Below are 23003 nucleotides of genomic sequence, written 5' to 3'. Positions count from 1 at the left end.
GACAGACAAATCTCTTCTCTTTTTCTTAATTCCTATAATTATATCCCTATTCCTTCTTCCGAAAACAGCAATACCAGGCTTGCAGAAAGAAATGGCTCACAGGCAAGGTGACACAAAATTCACCTCAGTGCTAGTTCTGCTACTTTCTTATCCCTGAAAAGGAGCTTTTGTTATCAGAGTACTCCAATACCCTTTCAGTGATTACAAGAAACTTACTATTGAAAAGAAGAGCGATATGAATGGCCCTTTGATATTAGAAACTGAAGTCTGTCTCAAAGAATGGAAAACTAGAGCTAAAAGATAACTAGTAAACCACCAGATATTAACAATGTGTTGGTTGCAAATTAATAACCCATAAGAATAAACTCACCTCTTTTATTCTTTTTATCTGGATATAATTTGATTTTCCCCATTCTAACTCCGCCTGTGTCACATTAATGACAAGTTAGAACAGACGCATGATACATGAATTTATAAAGACAAAATTAAATATTGAATCATGAAACATCAAAACATTGGATTATGAATAAGAGTCAAGAATGTCAAGAGTTAAAGTCAGGTTAACATTCTTACTGTTCACCCTGTCAGTGGTAGAGATCGTAGGACTGTGGTTGGTACATACTGCAGTTAGAGTATTCTGGTGGTGGCGGAGTGGATATTTGTCAAGTAGCAGATGTACCAATGAAGCAGAATGCTCTGGCCTCAACATTGCTGAGCTTCTTGCATCATTTTAGTGTGGCTGTATCCATCCAGGCAAATCAAGTATTCATTACTTTCTTGATTTGAACTTCGTAGATAATAGAATGATTTCAGGGATCAAGCCCCTTATCAGATTATCTAGTTTTAATATAATTGGTCGAACTCTGTCGATGGTGGGAGACCTGACCATAGTAGTACCACAGAACGTCAAGGGGAGGTGATTGATACTTTAACTGCTTGAGATAGTCACTGACCACTTATGTGGCACCACAGTTACCTGCAGCTTGTCACTTGATCCCATCAGTCTGCATTTGATTATAAAACTGAATAAAAGGAGTGTTCCAACCTAGTTCGAACTTACTTCTTTTAAAACAAAAAGTTTTTCATTTTGAGCAAATATAATTTAGTTTTCGAAGTGTTCTATTTCATTGATCAGTGATTCTAGTATAGTATCAATGGACAAAGGTCAGTCTTACAATAATTCACCTAAGTTCAAATATAGTGTATGAACATGTTTCAGTTTGATAAGAAAAATGGATCTGAAATGAAAATAGAGGATAAATGTCGAAAATACTTAGAGGGCAAATCTTTTATAATTCTGAAATGTGCACTAACCCTCGGAAATCTCAGCTGTCCTTGTTCTCTGCAAGTACGCCAAGCCTATGAGGAAAAATTCATAAAGGTTAATAAATTATTTGCAACTCAGTCTTACGATGCTCAAAGCTATAGAACACAGAAGATGGAATCAGAAGAAATGATCAGAGTTGGCTTCTCCATGATTAAGAACGTGGGTGTAGAGGGGTCACGGAAGAATGGCAAGGTCAAGGGGGTGGTTACTTCATTGAAGTGGTCGCTATTTATGTGAGCCTTGATGTTGAGTCAATAGGCTATTCGACTTCAGGAGAAGGGAAGGGAATAACCAGTGAGTCAATACTATTCTCTCTTTACATCCAAATAATTGCACTTTCAGCAGAAAAACTGAATACTGATCAGGAAGGTGAACTCAAACCAACTTTGTCTTCCTTACTGATGGGAGTGGACTCCATTGCAGTGCCCCACCTGAAATGAGATAACTCACCACAGATTGGAGTGTTGAACCTAGGATTTTCTTAATATTTATGACAGATTCTGAGTTAGAAGGCTATCAAAATTAAGTTCCTAACTTTTCATGGTATATTTTTCTTAAACAGTTGGGCTGTACTAAATATTGAACCGAAATGGTTAAGAAGTGTAGATCTTAAGGGGTTAACTGAGCTTTGAAAGTATTAAGGTGGGTGAAAACAATTTCTAAATTTGATATAACAGTAATGTTTTATCTTATTAAATGACTTTTTACGTAATAGTGTAAGTTTGCAGACATAGTTTAAGTGGTTATTTTATTACCTTGAATGCATTCACAAGTGCTATACAATCACTTAACGTTCCATCTGAATACTCCATTTTATTCCTGCATGAACATGAATTAAAACATTAAGATACACCAGTTCTAGGCATTCATACCCAGATTTACATACTTATTAAAAAATCTATCAAAAGTAAATTCAGAGGTCCACATTTATAATGGAAAATGTCTATGTAAACTCATCATCAACGGTGCAACCTAGCCACCATTGATCCACAATTTTCTCAAAATGCATGATGAATACTTTTCCCATCTGCTAACCAAAATAAAAACATTTCACATATCAAATTAATCCACTGAATTATATCTTCTGTCTTTTAACGCTGCTGTTAAAATTTTACTCAAGGCTTCAAACTCGCCCAAAAGCCTGCACTTGAACTTATTATTTTTCCCCAAAACCTGTATCACTCTGAGCTGAATGTGGATTGTGCAGTCTGAACATGTGCAGTGTACTTAATTGCCCAGGATCCATCAGTAGTAGCCACCTGAACTGGAAAATATTTCTTCCGTTTCTGCTCAAAATCTTTTCAAAATAATTAGAAAAAAGCTAGAGAACAGATTCAAAACCTTTACAGAGGTAAATTTAATAGTTTTGCTTTAAAATGCACATAAATTGTACATTTTGTTTTGTGTTCTATCAATGAGGGAGAACAGATAGGGTTGGGAGGGAGAGGCAATGCAATTAGGCTCATCTAGATTCCAAATTAACTTTTGTGGCTAGTGGATAACGTATTGGGCAACAGTGCTCGAACTTTACTTTGTCCTTCCAAATTTTTTATGAATTGCAATTTCATTATAACATAAAATTGAAGTGTTATATAAAGATAACAGTATGGTCCAATTAATAAAAATGAGAAAAGGGGAAAAAAAACTTACATTTATACCGTTTCTTTCATGGCCTCAGGACATCCCAAAGTCCTTTACAACCAACGAAGTACAGTTGAAGTGTAGTCACTGTTTTAAGTTAGGGCCAGGAGCAAAGTCCTTGCAGGGCCATTTGCTTGTGCTATTGGGGCGGGTTTAAACTAATTTGGCAGGGGAATGGGAACCAGGATGCAACATTGGAAAGGAAAAACAAGGTGCACAAATAATTGGAAGACACTTTGGGGGACAGTGACCATGATATCATAAGGTTTCGGTTAGTTATGGAAAAGGACACGGAGCAATCCAGAATAAAAAAATTAATTGGGGGAGGGCCAATTTCAGTGGGGTGAGAATAATTCCAATTTACCTGTTCCAGATCCAAAGATTGGAAGGCAAATTGTAAATGAATAATGGGCTGCATTTGAAGAGATGGTTTGGGTACAGTCGAGGTACTTCCCCATGAATGGCAAAGGTAGAACAAATAAAGCTAGAGCTCCCTGGATAATGAAAGAGACAGAGTAAGATGAAGTACAAAAAGGGTGCATAACAGATGTCAGGTCAATAATGCAAGTGAGAACCAGGCGGAGTATGGAAAGTTTAGAGGGGAAGTAAAAAAAAAAGAAATATTCAGCAAAGAGTATGTGAAGAGACTGGCAGCTAAAAAAAGAAACTAAAAGTCTTCTATAGGCACGTAAATAGTAAAAGGGTAATAAAAAGGAGAGGTGATGCTGATTACGGACCAAAACCAATATTTATGCATGGAGGCAGAAGGCATAGCTGAGGCACTAAATGAGTACTTTGCATCTGTCTTTACCAAGGAAGATGCTGCTGTCCAAGTGATAGTCAAAGAGGAGGTAGTTGAGACACTGGATGGGCTAAAAATTGATAAAGAGGCTGTACTGAAAGTTCATAAGCCACTGGGACCAGATGAGATGCTTCCAAGTATACTGAGGGAAGTAAGGGTGGAAATTGCAGAGGCACTGGTTACAGTCTTCCAATCCTTCTTAGATACAGGATGGTGCCAGAGGATTGGAGAATTGCAAATTCGACACTCTTGTTCAAAAAAGGGTCCAAGGACAAGCCTAGCAACTACAGGCCAGTCAGTTTAACCTCTGTGGTGGTAAAGTTTACAGAAACGATAATCTGGGACAAAATCAACAGTGACTTGGATAAATGCAATTAGGGAAAGCTAGTACAGATTTGTTAAAGGCAAATCGTGTTTAACTAATAATCGAATATTTTGATAAGGTATCAGAGAGGATTGACAAGGGTAATGTAGTTGACGTTGTATATGGACTCCCAAAAGGCGTTTGATAAAGTGCCACATATGAGGCTTGTCAGCAAAGTAAAAGCCCATGGAATGAAAGGGACAGTGGCAGCATGGATAAGATGGCTGTATGACAGGAAACAGAGAATAGTGGTGAATGATTGTTTTTCAGACTGGGAGAAGGTAGACAGTGAGATTTTCTAGGAACTGCTTTAAGACCACTGTTTTTCTTGATCTATATTAATGATCTAGACATGGGTGCACAATTTCAAAATTTGCAGATGATACAAAACTTACAAGCATTGTGAACTTTGAGGAAGATAGTGATTGACTTCAAGAAGATACAGACAGACTGGTGGAATGGGAGGACGTGTGGCAGATGAAATTCAACACAGAGAAGTGTGAAATGATACATTTTGTTCGGAAGACTGTGGAGAGGCAATATAAAAGATAAAATTCTAAAGGGGGTGCAGGAGTAGAGGCACCAAGGGGTATATGCATACAAATCACTGAAGGTGGAAGGTAGGTTGAGAAAGTGATTAATAAGGTATATTCTATGCCTTGTCTAATAAAGGCAAGTATCCCATATGCCTTCCTAACCACCTTAGCGACTTGTGCTGCTGCCTTCATTGATCTATGGACAAGTACACCAAGGTCCCTCTGACCCTCTGTACTTCCTCGGGTCTTATCATCCTCCCAAAATGCATCACCTCACACTTCCCAGGATTAAATTCCATTTGTCACTGCTCTACCCATCTTACTAGCCCATCTATATCGTCCTATAATCTAAGGCTTTCCTCCTCACTATTTACGACACCACCAATTTTCGTGTCATCGCAGAACTTACTGATCATACCTCCTATATTCACCTCTAAATCATTAATGTACACTACAAATAGCAAGGGTCCCAGCACCGATCCCTGTGGTACACCACTGGTCACAGGCTTCCACTCGCAAAAACAACCCTCGACCATCACTCTCTGCCTCCTGCCACTAAGCCAATTTTGGATCCAATTTGCCAAATTGCCCTGGATCCCATGGGCTCTTACCTTCTTAACCAATGTCCCATGCGGGACCTTATCAAAAGCCTTACTGAAGTCCATGTAGACATCAACTGCTTTACCCTCATCTACACATCGAGTCACCTCCTCGAAAAATTCAATCAAGTTTGTTAGACACAATCTCCCCCTGACAAAGCCATTCTGACTATCCCTGACTAATCCCTGCCTCTCCAAGTGGAGATTAATCCTGTCCCTCAGAATGTTTTCCAATAGTTTGCCTACCACTGAAGTTAGACTCACTGGCCTGTAATTACCTGGTTTATCCCTGCTACCCTTCTTGAATAATGGTACCACATTCTCTGTCCTCCAGTCCTCTGGTACCTCTCCTGTGGCCAGAGAGGATTTGAAAATTTGTGTCAGAGCCCCTGCAATCTCCTCCCTTGCCTCGCCTGGGATACATCCTATCTGGGCCTAGGGATTTATCCACTTTTAAGCCAGCTAAAACAGCTTATACTTCCACCCTCTCAATGCTAATTTGTTCAAGTATATCACAATCCCCCACCCTAATCTCTAAACCTGTGGGAGGCATTCAAAGGGGAGATTCAGAACAAACATGTTCCCACAAAGAAAAAGGGCATGACTGCCAAATCTAGAGCCCCATGGATGTCAAGGAGCACACAGGATAAGATAAGGCAGAAAAGGAAAGCTTATGTCCAACACCTACTACAGAAAGCCGGGAGTAACATAGAAAGTGGAGGGTGAAATAAAAAAGGAAATTAGGAAAGCAAAGAGAGGGCATGAAAGAATATTGACAAGCAAAATCAAGGTGAACCCAAAGAAGTTTTAATCAATATATTAAGAGCAAGAGGATAACTAAGGAGTACGGCCCATAAAAGACCAAAAAGGTAACCTATGTGCAGGGGTGGAAGATGTTGGTACTGGTCTTAATGAATACTTTGCGTCGGTATTCACAAAAGAGGGGACGATACAGATATTGTAGTTAAGGAGGAGTGTGAAGTATTGGATGTGATAAACATAGGGACAGAGGAAGTATTAATGGGATTAGCATCCTTGAAAGTTGATAAATCACCAGGACCAGATGAAATGTACCCTAGGCTGTTAAAAGAAGCCAGTGAGGAAATAGCAGAAGGTCTGACCATAATTTTCCAGTTCTCACTGGATACTGGTGTGGTGCAGGAGGATCAAAGAACTGCTAACGTTGTACCTCTGTTTAAAAAGGGAGCAAATAATTACAGGCCAGTCAGTCTAACCTCAGTAGTGGGGAAATTATTGGAAGCTATTCTGAGAAGCAGGATAAACTGTCACTTAGAAAGGCATGGATTTGTTAAGGGAAGATTTTGTTTGACCAACTTGATCGATTTTTTTGAAGTAACAAGGAAGACAGATGAGGGTAGTGCAGTTGATGTGGTCTACATGGATTTTAGCAAGGCTTTTGATTAGGTCCCACATGGCAGACTGGTTAAAAAAATAAAATCCCATGGGATTCAGGGAAATGCAGCAAGATGGATACAAAATTGGCTCAGTGGCAGGAAACAAAAGGTGACTGGTGTTTTAGCGACTGGAGGGCTGTTTCCAGTGGCGTTCCGCAGGACTCAGCACTGCTTTTTGTGGTATATATATGAACGATTTGGACGTAAATGTAGGGGGCATGATCAAGAAGTTTGCAGACGACACAGATTGGCCATGTTGTCGATAGCAAGGATAGCTGTTGGCTGCAGGAAGATATTGGTGGTCTGGTCAGATGGGCAGAAAAGTGGCAAATGGAATTTAACCTGGAGGAGTGTGAGGTGATGCATTTGAGGAGGTCAAACAAGGCAAAGGAATACATGATTAGTGGTAAATACTGAGAAGTGTAGAGGAAGTGAGGGATCATCAAGTGAATGTCCACAGATACCTGAAGGTAGCAGGACAGGTCGATAAGGTGGTTAAAAAGGCATTTAGAATACTTTTCTTTATTAGCCGAGGTATAGAATACAAGAGCAGGGAGGATATGCTGGAACTGTATAGCTCATAGTTGGTTAGGCCACAACTAGAGTAGTGTGTGCAGTTCTGGTCACCTCATTACAGAAAGGATGTAATTGCACTAGAGAGGGTACAGAGGAGATTTACGAGGATATTGCCAGGACTGGAAAAATGCAGCTAAGAGGAAAGAATGGATAGGCTGGGGTTGTTCTCCTTGGAGCAGAGAAGGCTGAGGGGAGATCTGATTGAAATGTACAAAATTTTAAGGGGCCTGGATAGAATGGAGGTGAAGGGTCTATTTACCTTAGCAGAGAGGTCAGTGACTAGGGGACATAGATTTAAAGTGGTTGGTAGAAAGATTAGAGGGGAGATGAGGAAATACTTTTTCACCCAGAGGGTGGTGGGCATCTAGAACTCACTGCCTAAAAGGGTAGTTGAGGCAGAAACCCTCAACTCATTCAAAAGGTGACTGGATATGCACCTCAAGTGCCGTAATCTGCAGGGCGACAGACCAAATGATGGAAAGTGGGATTTGAATAGATGGTTCATTTTTTGGCCAGCACAGACACGATAGGCCAAGTGGCCTCTTTCTAAGCCTTAAATTTTCCATGATTTATGTGATTTATGCGCCATGCTGCAGGAAGAGTTGCGACCTATGAAATTCAGTGGTCACCCAATGCCAGTGGCACTGAAGATCACCGTGGCACTCAACGTTTACGTGTCTGAATTTTTCCAGGGATCCACTGGGGACATGTATGGTATCTCCTGGGCAGCAGCTCACTGTTGCATCAAGGTGACGACCAATACCCTATTCAAGAGGGCTGACGACTTTGTGCATTACCAGACTGACTATGACAGCCAGGCTGAGAATGTACAAGGTGTGACAGATTGCACACATATGACCATCAAGTCTCCAACAGAGCAGCTAGTCGCCTTCATCAACAAGGGCTTTCATTCCATCAATGTTCAACTGGTCTGTGATCACTGAAAGCATTTCCTGCAGGTGTGTGTCCGCTTCCTGGGAAGCAGCCATGATATCTACAAACCACGACAGTCCCAGATGCTTTGGCTTTTCAGGCCGCCTGCTTGCCTTCAGGGATTGATCCTCGGAGACAAAGGCTACCCACTGAAGACATGGCTACTGAAGCCTGCGAGGAACCCTTGCACCACAGCAGAGGAGAAGTACAACACTTGCCACTGCTTCACCAAGCGACCATCGGCCTGGATCGATCCAGTGCAGCCCCAGTGAGGATCTCACATATCGAGGTGGTCTGCTATGCTTAGCATAATCTAGCACTGCAAAGGGGAAAGGCCTTGCATGAAGAGGACATGATGGATTGACAGTCCTCAATCAACGAGGAGGATGTGGAAGAAGCTAATGGAGCAGGCTGCACTGGATCTTGAACGGCTTGTACTGGAGGCCAGGTACATTGAGCGTTGGATCAGGAAGGCAAGAGACAATCTCATACTTACCTGCTTCCAGCTACCAAGGTGGCTTCTCAAAGTGAAGTCAATAAAGACTCACCTCAATAGATTCAGTCTGTCACTTCCCTTCCATCTGGATTCCGTGCCTAGCGCCTAGCTTAACCACACACACTGGCACATCTGAGATGCTTAACAAACGAGGGCTGTGCCTACACTGGCAGCCCTATGAGGGGGGGGAAAAGGGTAAAGGCAGCATCTCACAATTAAGGCATGAAAGAATAATCATTTTTCAACAATGAATGTGAACTGTAATGACTATACAACTTGATAACACAATACAAACGGCAAATGTCAAACACCTGTGAAACCCCAAGCCCAGATGCTTTTCTTAACACATATACGAGTGCTTCTACAATTTCCAACTCCTGTGCTCGCAACTGGGCTGGAGGCAGGCTGTTTCTTGGCCGGTGATGACTTTGGCAGCCATCGTCTGCCTGCCTGAGGCCTGAAGGGTCCTGGCTGCCTGAGGGTTTCCTGCACAGGTGTAGGACTCTCCTCAGGCATCACAACTGCTGGAGCTGGGCTCATTGGCAGAGGGGCTGAGGAGCAACTGTCCATACTCAGAGTTCCCGGAGGGGAGCACCCAGCTGTGGAAATCAGCCTCGCCTCCTCCCTTTCAGTGCTCACTTGAAGCTCCCTGCTGACCAAAGAAGGTCGAGGACCTGGAAAAGACTCCAGGTGCCTAGTCCTTCTCTCGCCTTGAGCTCATGGCTAAGACAATGGTGTACAGATCTGGCTCTCCATGAGGGTCACCAACCTCTTGACGGAGGAAGCCACGCGCTCACACGCCAGGGATGTGGCAGCACTCATGGCATGGATGGACTCCTCCATTGTCCGCTCATGGCCGCACATTGCCTCTGGCAGCTCTGCTAGATGTTGCCTTACCAATAACAGAGGCTCATCATCAGCCCGGAGCTCAGCATGAGCCTAGTCACCTGGCTGGCAGTGGCCTCGGCTGTCAAAGCTTCAGCCAGCTGCTTGGGCGTGTGCGCAGTGCTCTCACCAGCATGTGACCCTGATTCTAAGGCTGAGCGCAAATCCATAAAGGTGAAAGTATCTGTGCAAGTGGAAAGTGCAGGAGATTCATGTGACGGTGCATGCTCTGACTGCTCCTGCTCCTCAGAGGTTGACGGCTGCCCCCTTCAGCTGGAGCCTCCTGCGAACGACAACCTGCATGAGAGAACACTGTGGGTTTGACTGTACAGATCTTGCCATGCCAACCTTGTGGATCTCCAGAAGTGTGTTGGATGTCAAATGAAGACGATCCTCATTCTTTTGTGCTGAGACTCCAGTCTCACCATCCACTACTGAGCGGCCACCCTGGGTCCCTGCTGGCTCCAGTGCCTCCTCCTCAGACGCTGACAAAGGCTGTATATCTGGAATTCCCCCTCTAGTCCACAAGGTCTCCCTGTTATTATGGGTCCGTTTGTCCTGAAGTGGAAAGGTCTCAGGGGACCTAATGGAGGTGAGCTGTAAAAGGTGGCGGCCTGTGGCTGAGATACAGCCATGCATCTGCCAGAATCATTCAAAGGCAGCAATGCAAGCAGGGCTGGCAGCGCTTTAAACATGACATCACACCTGCTCCAGTGTCATTTGACACTGCAATCAATGTCTCGGAGCCTGCCCCCATCATGTAATTGGATAAGCCCTGTGCTTCCATTATGTTAAGTGGCCACCCGCTGTGTCACCGTGGTTGGCTGGCTGCACATGTCACAGGCGGCGACAGCACCCGCTTTTGGGGCCTCTGCCAGGACCCATGATGGGAACACTAAATTCAGCCCTCTCTCTCCCTGGCCAACTTCCTCATGGTCCACGATCCTGTCTATTGCCATAGCTCCCGCCTCCAATGCTGTGACGACGTGAAGATAGCGGGCCCTTCTACCAGGCATTATGAGCCTGTCTCTCCTGCAAGGACAAAAGAGAGTTAAGGCATTCTGTCCTCAATGGCCATTGCCTGTTGTTCCTTTACATCAGAGGCTGCACATTTCAACACTGGCAAGTTCTCAACTGCCCTGTGGCCCTGAGCCATTCTGAGGGGTCAGTAAGTTCAGGAGCAGTATGTGCCCTGATGCTCCTCAGCTGGTGTGTCTGCTCGAGGGTGAATACCTAAAGGCCTGTCCTAAGGATTGGGGGTTGCCCTCACCTTGCCAGAACACACCAGGTCAATGAATTTCATCCAGTACTGTATCCAACTTCGACAGACCATACTTTTGCTCACTGTCCATTCAGGCCTGCTTAGTCTGGGTGGATGGCTTCCTCCTGCCACCCTCCAAAAAGAGGACATCCCTCCTCTCCCTTACAACCAGCAGGTCTGCATCAGTGAATCGAGGGGCTGCCCTGCCCCAGGTTCCAGGCCTCTGATTTTTGGTCACTCAGAAAATCAAGGGATATGGGAAGTGGGCAGGAAAATGGAGTTGAGGCAGAAGATCAGCCATGATTGTGTTGAATGATGGTGCAGGCTCGAGGGGCCGTATGGTTTTCTCCTACTCCTGTTTATGTTAAGTTCTCTGGCTCTTAAGACACCCTGTAAAACAAATCTTCGATACTCTTCCAATCTGAAGTAACAGCAGAGAAACAGCAGCTGGCGTGTTTAAATTGGGCCCGTACTTAAATAGCGGAATTGGATAAATAATTAAAAGGAAAAATAATTGCAGGGAGATGGAGGAAAAGAGGGAGAAGGACTAACAGGATTGCTCTTCGAAAGAGACGGCGCACAGTTAATGGGACAACTGGCCTCCTTCTAAGCTGTACTATGCCTCAAGTACGTACATTGCCCATTTTTCTTTCCCATTTACAATACTTTACACTTGCTAGTTTTGAAGTTTGTCAGCTCTAGATTGGCACATTCACACATTTTGTTTAGGTCATTCTGTAATCTCTGGCCAGTCTCCTTCGATTCCACTGCTAACTAGTCGCCAAACCTGTCTCCAACCCCATGAAACTTGGCCACCCGCCCTCGCACCCCCCCACAAAGGACAGATCCTTGGGAGACACCAGAGCTAATAGTGCAGGAGCTGAAGAGAAGCCATTGTGGGTGATTTCTCTGGCCATGGCTGGATAGATAAGAATGGAACAGGCAAGTGCAGTCCCATCCAACTGGATAAAGGTGGAGACATGCTGGAGGTAGATGGTGAGGTCAACCATGTCAAAGGTTGCAGATAGGTCGAGAAGGATAAAGGAGGGATAGTTTACCATAGATAAAGCCACACAGGATGCCATTTGTGACTTTGCTAAGGGTTGTTGCAGTACGGTGGCAGGGGTGGAACCTGATTGGAGGGATTCTAACATGGAGTTCTGGGGAAAAATTGGCATGGGTTTGGGAGGCAACAGCACTTTGAAGGACTGTGGAGAGGAAAGGCAGGTTTGAGAAGCGGCAGCAGTTTACAAGGATGAAGGGATCAAGGGTCGGTTTTTTGAGGAGAGGAGTGATGATGGCAAATTTGAAGGAAAAGGTGACAGTACCTGAGCAATCAGTAATCACAGAAGCGAGGAAGGGAAGTTGGATGGTCAGCAATTTGGTGGGAATATGATCGAGGGAGCAGGAGGTAAGTCTCATGGACAAGATGAGCTTTGAGAGGGCATATGGGGAGATAGGAGAGAAACTAGAGAAAGGTGCAAGTTCTGGGCTCGGTCGGTGGGGAATCCCAGACAAGATTTGGCCCAGTGGATGGAGGAACATTCTATTAGATGAACATCCTTTTCTCTCCTGTTTGCCTTTTCCTCTCCTTCTCACCACCATCCCATCCCCAGCCTCCACACCAAAAAAATAAAATTTCAACTTTACCGGTATCCTTCAAGGTGCTGCTTGAAAGGCATTGCAAAAAAGTTTTTCAGTGAAAGGGCAGCAGCTAGAAGGGAAAGTTGCAGTTTATTAGAATGAGTTTCAGAAATTCTGTCAAAGTTTTGTTCCCTGGTTTTTATTTTATGGTTTATTCAAATTAATACTCCATCTATATTTCTACATTCTTACCAATAATTAGGCACTCCTCTAAACAGCCAAACACGTGTCCGATGACTACAAGTTTTCCTAAGTGGAGATCCACAGGCAAATATGCCAACACTTTTCCTAAGAAAGTTAGATCTCCATCATATGGGTTTTCTACTCCTTTCATTTCAACAGAAAGTGCTCCAATCTTCACATATAAAAAGACAAAACAGCCATTAGTGCTCGTCACCACTTCTGTATGATAAAAATACTACGCAATATTGAAGCAAATCCTTTACATTAGATTTTTGGCACTTAGTGAAAAGATTCACTACAAAAGATCAGTATTCAGGGACTGGTCAGCTACTTGCCTCTTTCAATAGCAGGATTGTACGTTCAATGTCTCTCAAATTGGGTGGAGATAAAGCAGAAGCCAACAAAGCTCTTGGTTCTCCCATGTCCAGTAATTTGACTTTCAGTACAGTACTGCCTAATGGGCAACGCTAAAAAATTCAGAGAAAAAGAGAAAAGTTTTTTTTTCCTCTATCTACCTGCCTTACAATTTAAAAGAAAAACTATCTAGCTGCAAGAAATTTCCAAAGCATTTAATAAAATTACAGAAACTTACACACTTGTCTCTGACTGGCATCTAATGTATTTCATGCAACACTGCAGTCATGTAAAATTTCAAAATGGTTTTGCTAAAAATGAAGATTGAACGTTTGTGCTAAATATGTCAGCACTACTCTGTTTTAACAACTGAATAAAGCAAGAACACTCAAGTCAGCCTATTTTTTTGAAGCGAAAATAGATATGCAGAACAATGTTTTTTTACTTGCAAAAGAGGCTTTTACCTGCATCTCTGGTACAGCATGATCAGGGATGCAATGTGTCCAGAAATCATGTGTCACTAATCGATAGCAGTATCCTTTAGAAACACGACCAGCACGGCCTATTTAAGGTGTCAACAAAAACTTGCTTTAAAAAAAATTACAATGTATTATAGCGTTCAGGTAATATGGAGTTTCTCTTAATTTCATGCTGCAGACAGACAAATCGCAATCTTGCTATCATTTCTTTATTATATTTATTGGTCTTTCAGATATGTTCGAGGTTCTGTCTACCTGTTCAGGTGAATGTAAAAGATCCCATGATATTACCCGAAGGTGGTTCGGCCCCCACATCACAATCAACAATAATTCCTTAAAATATCACCAAAACAGATTAACCGATCATTTGATATTTGTGGGACCTCAACTGGCTACCAAGTTTACCGCATAACAGCGACTAACTTCATAAGTAATTAGATGTGAAATTCTTTCCTTGCTTTATTCTAATAATGCTTGAGCAATTATTTGAATGGAAATATTTGAAGCATCAGTAAGACCACTCAGGTTTTTAACCTATTTTAATATCTCACATGTAATTCACCACACACTGAAACCAGGCCCGATTTTATATTTAATGAGTAAATGATCTAAATGACAAAGGAGTTTGAATGGAGTTGTAGTAACTCTACAAATAAAGGCTCAACTCCCAACAAAAAGAAATCAAGCTCAAGTCTTATAAATGAAGGAAGGCTCTATAACTGAAGTTTATGCATTATTTTCCCAAAAAACATTTGATGAATTTAAAACTGGACTTTTTTCTACCTTTCCTCTGATTACAGCTCATCTTTGAAGCCCAGCTCAAGCGAAGGCTCTGGTAGTTTGTGTCTTCATCACAAACCAGTATACGAGTTAAACAGAAGTCGATCACTAGCATTTAGAAGAGGAAAATACATTTGCATGCTGAGCAAATCAGATTGTTAGAACAAACATACATTTATGTTTTAGATTTAATTAATGAGGTAATTTCAAAAAAAAGTTCAAAACTAGACCAATAATGCCCACTTAGCCATTTTATAGATCATTTACAGCTTAAGCTACCCATTTGGGGTTATTCCTAAAATCCGATGTCCCCCTTTACTGGACTACAAAAGCACAATTGGCAACAGACAACACCTTCCTGTTTGATAAACATAAAAACTGGACAATCTTTCATTATTTTTACAGCCTTCTCAGCATAGAGGTCAACAATTTAAAGCCATAACCCCTGCCCCATTTTCTGAATGGCAGGTGTTGGTGACGATTATATTTCCCATTTACACCTCCTTTATACCCATGTTTTGTTTCTTTCCTTTTCCCATTACCATCTGTTTATGCCTTGCACTATCGTCCTTTCTGACACTTAATCACTCCTGCCTTCCACCCTGTCACAAACCTTCCCTTTGGATCTTTCACCCTAACCCCGCCTGTGTATTTGCTTACAATCTTATCAATTGTAATTTTTTCCAGTTCTGACAAAAAATCATGGAACTGAAACATTAACTGTTCCTCTCTCCACAGATGCTGCCTGACTTGCTGAGTATTTCTAGCATCCTTAGTTTTTATTTCTGTAAGTACAAGATGCACAGAGCATTTACAGAAGTTACTGAGGCACCTGACTCGAAGAAGGTAAACCCAAATGAGTACCTACGGCAGATCCAGATTTCTATCAACCACACTTCATCAAATGGTGATTCCAACGGTGGAGATATAGAGCTTCAGCAGCATTTGCTTGCCTTTCTACAACATAACCATGGTAAACACAGTAGCTTTTCTCCCAAATCTCAGTTTGTACACCAGCTACAAGATAGCCGAAAACATGGTGGAAGAACCTGCACAAAATAGCTTGCAATGCGTTTTCAAGATTCATGTTCAGTGCCACACACCATGTTTCCACATCATTAACATTTTAATCCAGGTCCTTACATTTAGGGCTTCGACAAGGCAGTGTGTGGAGGCAGACTCTACCGTCAGAATACTCAATGGAACGTCAGTATAGACCGAGCCTTCCCTCCCTGCAACTATCTCCCCTTTGTGCCACACATCTAATTTTACTAAGCTAGGATGTGATTTAGCTAAAGTGGACTGGAAACAGCTACTTGAAGGCAAATCAGTGTCAGATCAGTGGAAGGCATTAAGAGATAGTGAGGGTTCAGAGCAAGTATGGTCCCGTCAAGAAAAAGGGTGGGACTAACAAATCCCAAGCCTCCTGGATGTCAAGGGGCTTAAAGAAAATAGAGAGAGAGAGAGTTATGACAGACACCAAGGGCTCAATTCTGCAGAAAACGTAGGAGTATAAAAAGCGCAAGGGTGAAATTAAAAAGGAAAGAGGGCATGAAAAAGTATTGGCAAGTAAAACTGAGGAAAACCCAAAGTTTTTTATAAATACATAAAGAACAAGAGGATAACTAAAGAAAGAGTAAGGCCTATTAGGGACCAAAAGGATAACCTGTGTTTGGAGGTGGAGAATATTGGTATGGTCCTTAATGAATACTTTGCATGTTTTCACTAGAGAGGGACGATGCAGACATTTCAATCGCTAAGGAGGGGGAGTATGAAATGTTAGACGAAATTAAGATTGAGAGGAAGTATTAAGGGATTTAACATCTTTTAAAGTGGATAAATTCCCTGGCCTGGATGAAATATATCCTAGGCTGGAAGGGGAGCAACAGAAGTAGCAGAGGCTCTGACCAACATTTTCCAATCCTCTCTGGCAACAGGCACGGTGCCAGAGGGCTGGAGGACAATTAATGTTGTACCATTGTTCAAAAAGGGAGAAAGGGATGGACTGATTAATTATAAGCCAGTCAGCCTAACCTCAGTGGTGAGAAAAATTTGGGAAAAAAATTGAGATGCAGGATAAACCTTCATTTAGAAAGACACGGATGAAGCAAAGGCAGTCAACATGGATCCGTTAAGGGAAGGTCGCGTCTGACCAACAGTGTTGAATTTTTTAAAGAAGTAACAAGGAGGGTCGATGAGGGTAGTGGATCTTTTGATACAGCTATTTTAGTACAGCTTTTGATAAGGTCCCACATGGCAGGCTGGTCACAAAAGACCATGGGATCCAAAGCAAAGTGGCAACTTGAATCCAAAATTGGCTCACAGGCAGGAAGCAAATGGCTGCTGGGTGTTTGTGTCAAGAAGGTTGTTTCCAGTGGGGACCTGCAGGGCTCAGTAGTAGGTCCCCTGCTTTTTTGTGGTATAAATCAACGACTTGAACGTGAATGTGGGAGACGTGATTAAGAAGTTTGCAGACGATACAAAAATTGGCCGTGTGGTTGATAATGAAGAAAGCTGTAGACTGCAGGAAGACATCAATGGGCCAGTCAGGTGGTTGAAACAATGGCAAATGGAGTTCAATCCTGACAAGTGTATGGTAATGCAACTGGGAAGGCTAACTAGGCAAAGGAATACACAATAAATGTGAGGACACTGAGAAATGGGAGGACACTGTAGAGGAACAGAGGGACCGTGGATCTGGGGGCAAGATCCCTGTCGGTGGCTGGAAATAAGAACATAAGAAATAGGAGCAGGAATAGGCCATTCAGCCCTTCGCGCCCACTTTGCCATTCAGTGAGATCATCGCTGATCTTCTACCTCAACACCATTTTCCTGCACTATTCCCGTAACCCTCTGCTGAGTTCCGAAGAAGGGTCACTGACCCGAAACGTTAACTCTGCTTCTCTTTCCACAGATGCTGCCAGACCTGCTGAGTGATTCCAGCATTTCTTGTTTTTGTCCCGTAACCCTTGATGTTTTTTATATATAGAAATCTATCGATCTCTGTCATGAACATACTCAACGACTGTGTCTCCACTGCCCTCGGGGGCAGAGAATTCGAAAGATTCACCACCCTCAGTGAAGAAACTCCTCCTCATCTTAGTCCTAAATGGCCTGCCCCTTATTCTGAGACTGTGGCCCCTGGTTCTGGATTCCCCAGCCAGGAGAAACGTCCTTCCTGTATCAATCCTGTCAAGCCCGGTGAGAATTTTATATGTTTGAATGCGATCACCTCTCATTTTTCTAAACTTCAGAGAATAAAGGTCTAGTGTATTTAATATTTCCTCATAGGACAATCTCTCCATCCCTGGAATTAGTTGGGTGTACCTTTGTTGCACTCCCTCTATGGCAAGTTTATCTTTCCTTAGGTACAGAGACTAAAACTGCACACAATACTTCAGCTACAGTTCACCAAGGCTCTATATAATTGCAGTAAGACATCTTTAACCTATACTCAAATCCTCTTGTAATGAAGGCCAACATTCCATTTGCCTTCTTAATTGTTTGTTGTACCTGCATGTTAGCTTTCAGTGACTCATGAACAAGGACACCCAAGTTCCTTTGAAATTCAACACTTTCCCAGCCCCTCACCGTTTAAGAAATACTCTGTATTTCTGTTTTTCCAACCAAAGTGGATAACCTCACATTTCTCCACATTGTATTCCATCTGCCAAATGTTTGCCTACTCGCTTAGCCTCTCCAAATCCCCTTGGTGTCTTTCCATCCTCCTCACAACTCTCACTTCCACCTAGTTTTTTTGCCATCTGCAAACTTGGAAATATTACATTTAATCCCCACATCCAAATCATTGATATACATTGTGAATAGTTGGGGCCCAAGCACTGATCCTTGCAATACCCCACTAGTCACAGCCTACCAATCCAAAAATGACCCATTTAATCCTACTCTCCGTTTTCTGTTCATTAACCAGTTCTCAATCCATGGCAGTATATTCCCCCAATCCCATGTGCTCTAATTTTATCAATCTCTTGTGTGGGACCTTATCAAAAGCTTCCTGAAAATCTAAATATACCACATCTACCAGTTCCCCCTTATCTATTCTGCTAGTGACATCCTCAAAAAACTCCAACAAATTTGTTAAACATGATTTCCCTTTCAAAAATCCCCCATGTTGACTCTGCCCAATCCTACCATTTATTTATTTATTTTTTTTGGAGTATCCTGCTATCACATCCTTTATTATATATTCTATCATTTTCCTTATGACGATGTTAGGCTAACAAGTCTGTAGTTCCCTTTTTCTCTCTCCCTCCTTTCTTAAAATAGTGGGGTTACATTTGGCACCTTCCAATCTGCAGGAACCATTCCAAAGTCTATGGAATTTTGAAAGATGACCACCAATACATTTACTCTCTCTACAGCCACCTCTTTCAGCACTCTGGGATATAGAATATCAGGTCCCATTAATTTCTCTAGTACTTTTTTGTTTACCAATATTAATATCTTGCAGTTCCTGGTTTACACTAGTCCCTTTCTGGGAGGTTTTTAGTATTTTCCACCATGAAGACAGACACAAAGTATTTGTTTTGTTTCTCTGCAATTTCCTTATTCCCCACTATAAATTCTCCCGACTCGCTTGTAATGGACCCACATTTGTCTTTGCTAATCTTTTCCTTTTTACATTCCTATGGACAGGCAGATAGCGTTGTCAAGAAGGCATACAGGATATCTACCTTTATCAGCCAAGGCACTGAAATTAAGACCTCGAAGATTATGCTGGAACTGGAACACTAGCTAGGCCACAGCTGGAGTTCTGGTCACCGCACCATAGGAAAGATGTGATTGCATGAGACAGGGTGCAGAGGAGTTTTACGAGGATGTTGTCTCGACCAGCAAATTTTAGTTATGAGGAGAGAGTGGATAGGCTAGGGTTGTTTTCTTTGGAACAGAGAAGACTGAGGGGAGACCTAATTGAAGTGTATAAAATTGTGAAGGGGTCCAAAGTGAATAGGAAGGCCTTATTCCCCTTGGTTGAGGGATCCATAACCAGGAGGCACAGATTTAGGCTAATAGGTAGGAGGTTTAGAGGGAATTTTTTTCACCAGTAGGTGGAGATCTGGAACTCATTGCCTGAAAGGATGATAGAGGCAAAAACCCTCAATGTTTTAACAAGCACTTAGATATAAGTATTTAAAAAGGAAAAGAGTAATTAATCTGAGTGTTGGTCCTATAGAGAGCGAGAGAGAGAGCGAGAGAGCGAGAGAGCGAGAGAGCGAGAGAGCGAGAGAGCGAGAGAGCGAGAGAGCGAGAGCGAGAGCGAGAGCGAGAGCGAGAGAGAGAGAGAGAGAGAGAGAGCGAGAGAGAGAGGTATTTTGTGTCTGTCTTCACTGTAGCGGAACGAAGTAACCTCCCAGAAATACTTGTAAACCAAGAGGTGAAAGGAAGAGAGGAACTTAAAACAATTACAATGACCAGGGAAAGGGCATTGAGAAAACTATTAGAACTAAAGGCTGACAAGTCCCCAGGACCTGATGGCCTGCATCCTAGGGTCTTAAAAGTAGCTGCTCAGATAGTAGAGGCATTGGTTGTAATTTTCCAAAATTCCCTAGATTCTGGCAAGGTCCCATCAGATTGGCAAATAGCGAATGTAACTCCTCTCTTCAAGAAAGGAGGGCAACAGAAAGCAGGAAACTACAGTCCAGTTAGCCTAACCTGGACTGCAGCGGTTCAAGAAGGCAGCTCACCACCACCTTCTCAAGGGCAATTAGGGATGGGCAATAAATGCTGACCTGGCCAGTGACGCCCACATCCCATGAATGAGTTTTTAAAAATCTGTCAAAGGGAAAATGCTAGAATCTATTATTAAAGAGGTTACAGTCGGGCACTTAGAACCTCTTAATGCGATCAGAGAGTCAACATGGTTTTGTGAAAGAGAAATGGAGTTTAACTAAATTATTAAGAGTTCTTTAAGGAAGTAACAAGCAAGGTGGATAAAGGGAAACCTGTAGATTTGGTGAACTTGGATTTCTAAAAGGCATTCAATAAGATCCCACATCAAAGATTACTACACAAAGTAAGAGCTGATGGTGTAGGAGGCAACATATCCACATGGACAGAGGATTGGTTAGCTAACAGGAAGCAGGGAGTAGGGATAAATGGGTCATTTTCAGGTTGTCAAGCTATAACTAGTGGAGCGCTACAAGGATCAGTGCTGGGGCCTCAACTATTGACAAACAAAGTCAATGATTTGGATGAAGGGACCAAATGTATGGTTGCAAAATTTGATGACAAAGATAGGTGGGAGAGTAAGTTGTAAACAGGACATAAAGAGTCTACAAAGGGATTTAGATAGGTTAAATTAGTGGGCAAAAATTTGCCAGATGGAGTATAATGTGGAAAAATGTGAACTTGTCCACTTTGGCAGGAATAGAAAAGCAGTTTATTATTTGAATGGAGAGAGACTGCAGAACTCTGTGGTACAAAGGGATCTGGGTATCCTGGTACATGATTCATAAAAGGTTAGCTTACAGATACAGCAAGTGATTTGGAAGGCAAATGGAATGTCATTTATTACAAGGGGAATGGAATATAAAAGTAGGGAAGTTATGCTACAATTGTAGAGGGCATTGGTGAGACTGCGTACAGTTTTGGTCTCCTTACTTAAGAATATAATTGCATTAGAAGTAGTTCAGAGAAGGTTCACTCAACTGATTCCTGGGATGAAGGGGTTATCTTATGGGGAAAGGTTGGACAAATTGGGCCTGTATCCATTGGAGTTTAGGAGAATGAGGTGATCTTATTGAAACATATAAAATTATGAGGAGGCTTGACAGGGTGGATTCTGAGAGGGTGTTTCCCCTTATGGGAGAGACTGGAACTAGGAAACAGTTCAAAAATTAGGGATCTCCCATTTAAGACGGCGATAAGGAGAAACTTTAGTCTGTGGAATCCTCTTCCCCAGAAGCAGGGTCACTGAATATTTTTAAGACTGAGTTAGACAGAATCTTGATTGACAAGGGAGTCAAAGGTTATAACAGGTAGACACAAAAGTAGAGTTCAGGCCGCAATCAGATCAGCCATGATCTTATCAAATGACAGAGTAGCCTCGAGGGGCCAAATGGCATACTCCTGCTCCTAATTCCTATGCTCGTACATGCACTTGAAATGCCGTAACCTACAAGACTACAGACCAAGAACTGGAAAGTAGGGTTAGGCTGGATGGCTACCTGTTGGCCAGTGTGGACACAATGGGCTGAATGGCCTCCTTTCTCTGCTGTAAATTTCTATGATTCTATCTGACAATTTGGTTCTGGATGTCATGAGCTGCAGGAAGCCCTTCAATCACATGCCTTGGAGCTCTGAACCATGAAGCAAGTTATTTTGACACCTGCATTATATACCATAAGATTAGCCTTTTCACCTCCTCTCATTACAGTCCTGAGGATGGCATCCAACAAGACACCAAAATTCCAGTGTAACAAATGGAACAGGGTACCCTTGGTATTCTCCAGTCAGTACTTTGAAATATCCTCTTGAGCTGTGCAAAGCCATATTCGTGAGCTTGAGTCACCCACCACCATATCCTCACCAGTAAGATTACTATTTAATGTCTAATACCACTACAGAATCATTTGCAGAATGCACAGCAATTCTTCCAGAAAAATGCAGGAAAAAATATCCAGAGGCAACTCCTCACTCTCCTTCAAAAAAAGATAGTTTCCACAATTTCTTTTTGTCTATTCCACTATTGGGGGATGCATGGTTGGAGTAAACAGACCAAATAATACATAGCTTCTGATCTCATGTGGACGTTGAGGAATTAGGTAAAAAAAAAATCTTCTGAAATTGATGCAACTGATGGTACCTTTAAGATTTGGCTCCGATGTATTCAAACAAACATTCTTGAAATAGTCAGCACAAGTACATGCCCTCTTAAGTATTTGAGTTACAAGTTTAGATTAATTTTATCAATTCTATACCCAAATAGTACAAACTTAAGTCATTAACAGTAAAATCTATATTAAACAAGACAAAATAATGAAGACGTACCATATTTAACATCTGAAACTGTGACAGAGCTCTCAGCAATATTTGTGGACAAAATAATCTATTTTTAAGAGAAAACAGAACTATGACTAATGTGAAATAGTAAACAAACAAATTAGAATTTCATCATTACTACACCAATCTTTTGGCATAAAGTAACCAGAAATAAGGCAAAGGCATTATATTAGAATGCAAATTCCATTCGTTAGAGAATTATGATTGGATTTTAAATCCACAAACTAAGGGATTAAGTATATATTAGAAGTCATTCTTATAATGAAAACAAAAATTTGCATTTATATAACACCTTTAATACAGTAAAACACTCCAAGGCACTTCACAAGTACATTAACAAGATTTGACACCAAGCCAAACAAGGGGATATTAAAGCAAAACACCAAAAACTTGGTCAAAGAGGTAGGTATTAGGGGGCTTATTAAATCAGTAAAGAAAAACAGAGAGAGGGAGACACTTATGGCAGGAAATCCAAGCTTCTTGCCTCAGCAAATGAAGGACGACCACAAATGGTGGTGCGATTAAAATCAGAAGTTGCCAAGAGGCCAGAATTGGAGGAGCCCAGATATCTTGGAGAAAGTCACAAACAGGGAGGGGCAAGATCAAGGAGGGACTTGAAAAAAAGAATGAATAGTTTAAAATTGAGACATTGCTCAACTGGGAGCCAATGTAAGCCAGCGAGCATAGGAGTGGTATGTATAATGGG

At 42.1% G+C, this 23003-nt stretch overlaps 1 protein-coding gene across 1 annotated transcript in view; it reads right to left on the bottom strand.

The window, feature by feature from the left end:
• Positions 1 to 23003, bottom strand: part of tdrd9 (tudor domain containing 9) — a 174151-nt gene that overhangs the window by 81763 nt on the left and 69385 nt on the right. Inside the window, 9 exon segments of the mRNA XM_068038305.1 lie at positions 371 to 424; positions 1315 to 1359; positions 2083 to 2146; positions 12486 to 12549; positions 12672 to 12834; positions 12998 to 13129; positions 13481 to 13578; positions 14279 to 14383; positions 22286 to 22343. Coding sequence (XP_067894406.1) covers positions 371 to 424; positions 1315 to 1359; positions 2083 to 2146; positions 12486 to 12549; positions 12672 to 12834; positions 12998 to 13129; positions 13481 to 13578; positions 14279 to 14383; positions 22286 to 22343 — 783 coding nt within the window.

Source organism: Heterodontus francisci, chromosome 9 (assembly GCF_036365525.1).
Source record: "Heterodontus francisci isolate sHetFra1 chromosome 9, sHetFra1.hap1, whole genome shotgun sequence".
NCBI classification, from domain to species: domain Eukaryota; kingdom Metazoa; phylum Chordata; class Chondrichthyes; order Heterodontiformes; family Heterodontidae; genus Heterodontus; species Heterodontus francisci.
This window is presented reverse-complemented; position numbering and strand designations above follow the sequence as displayed.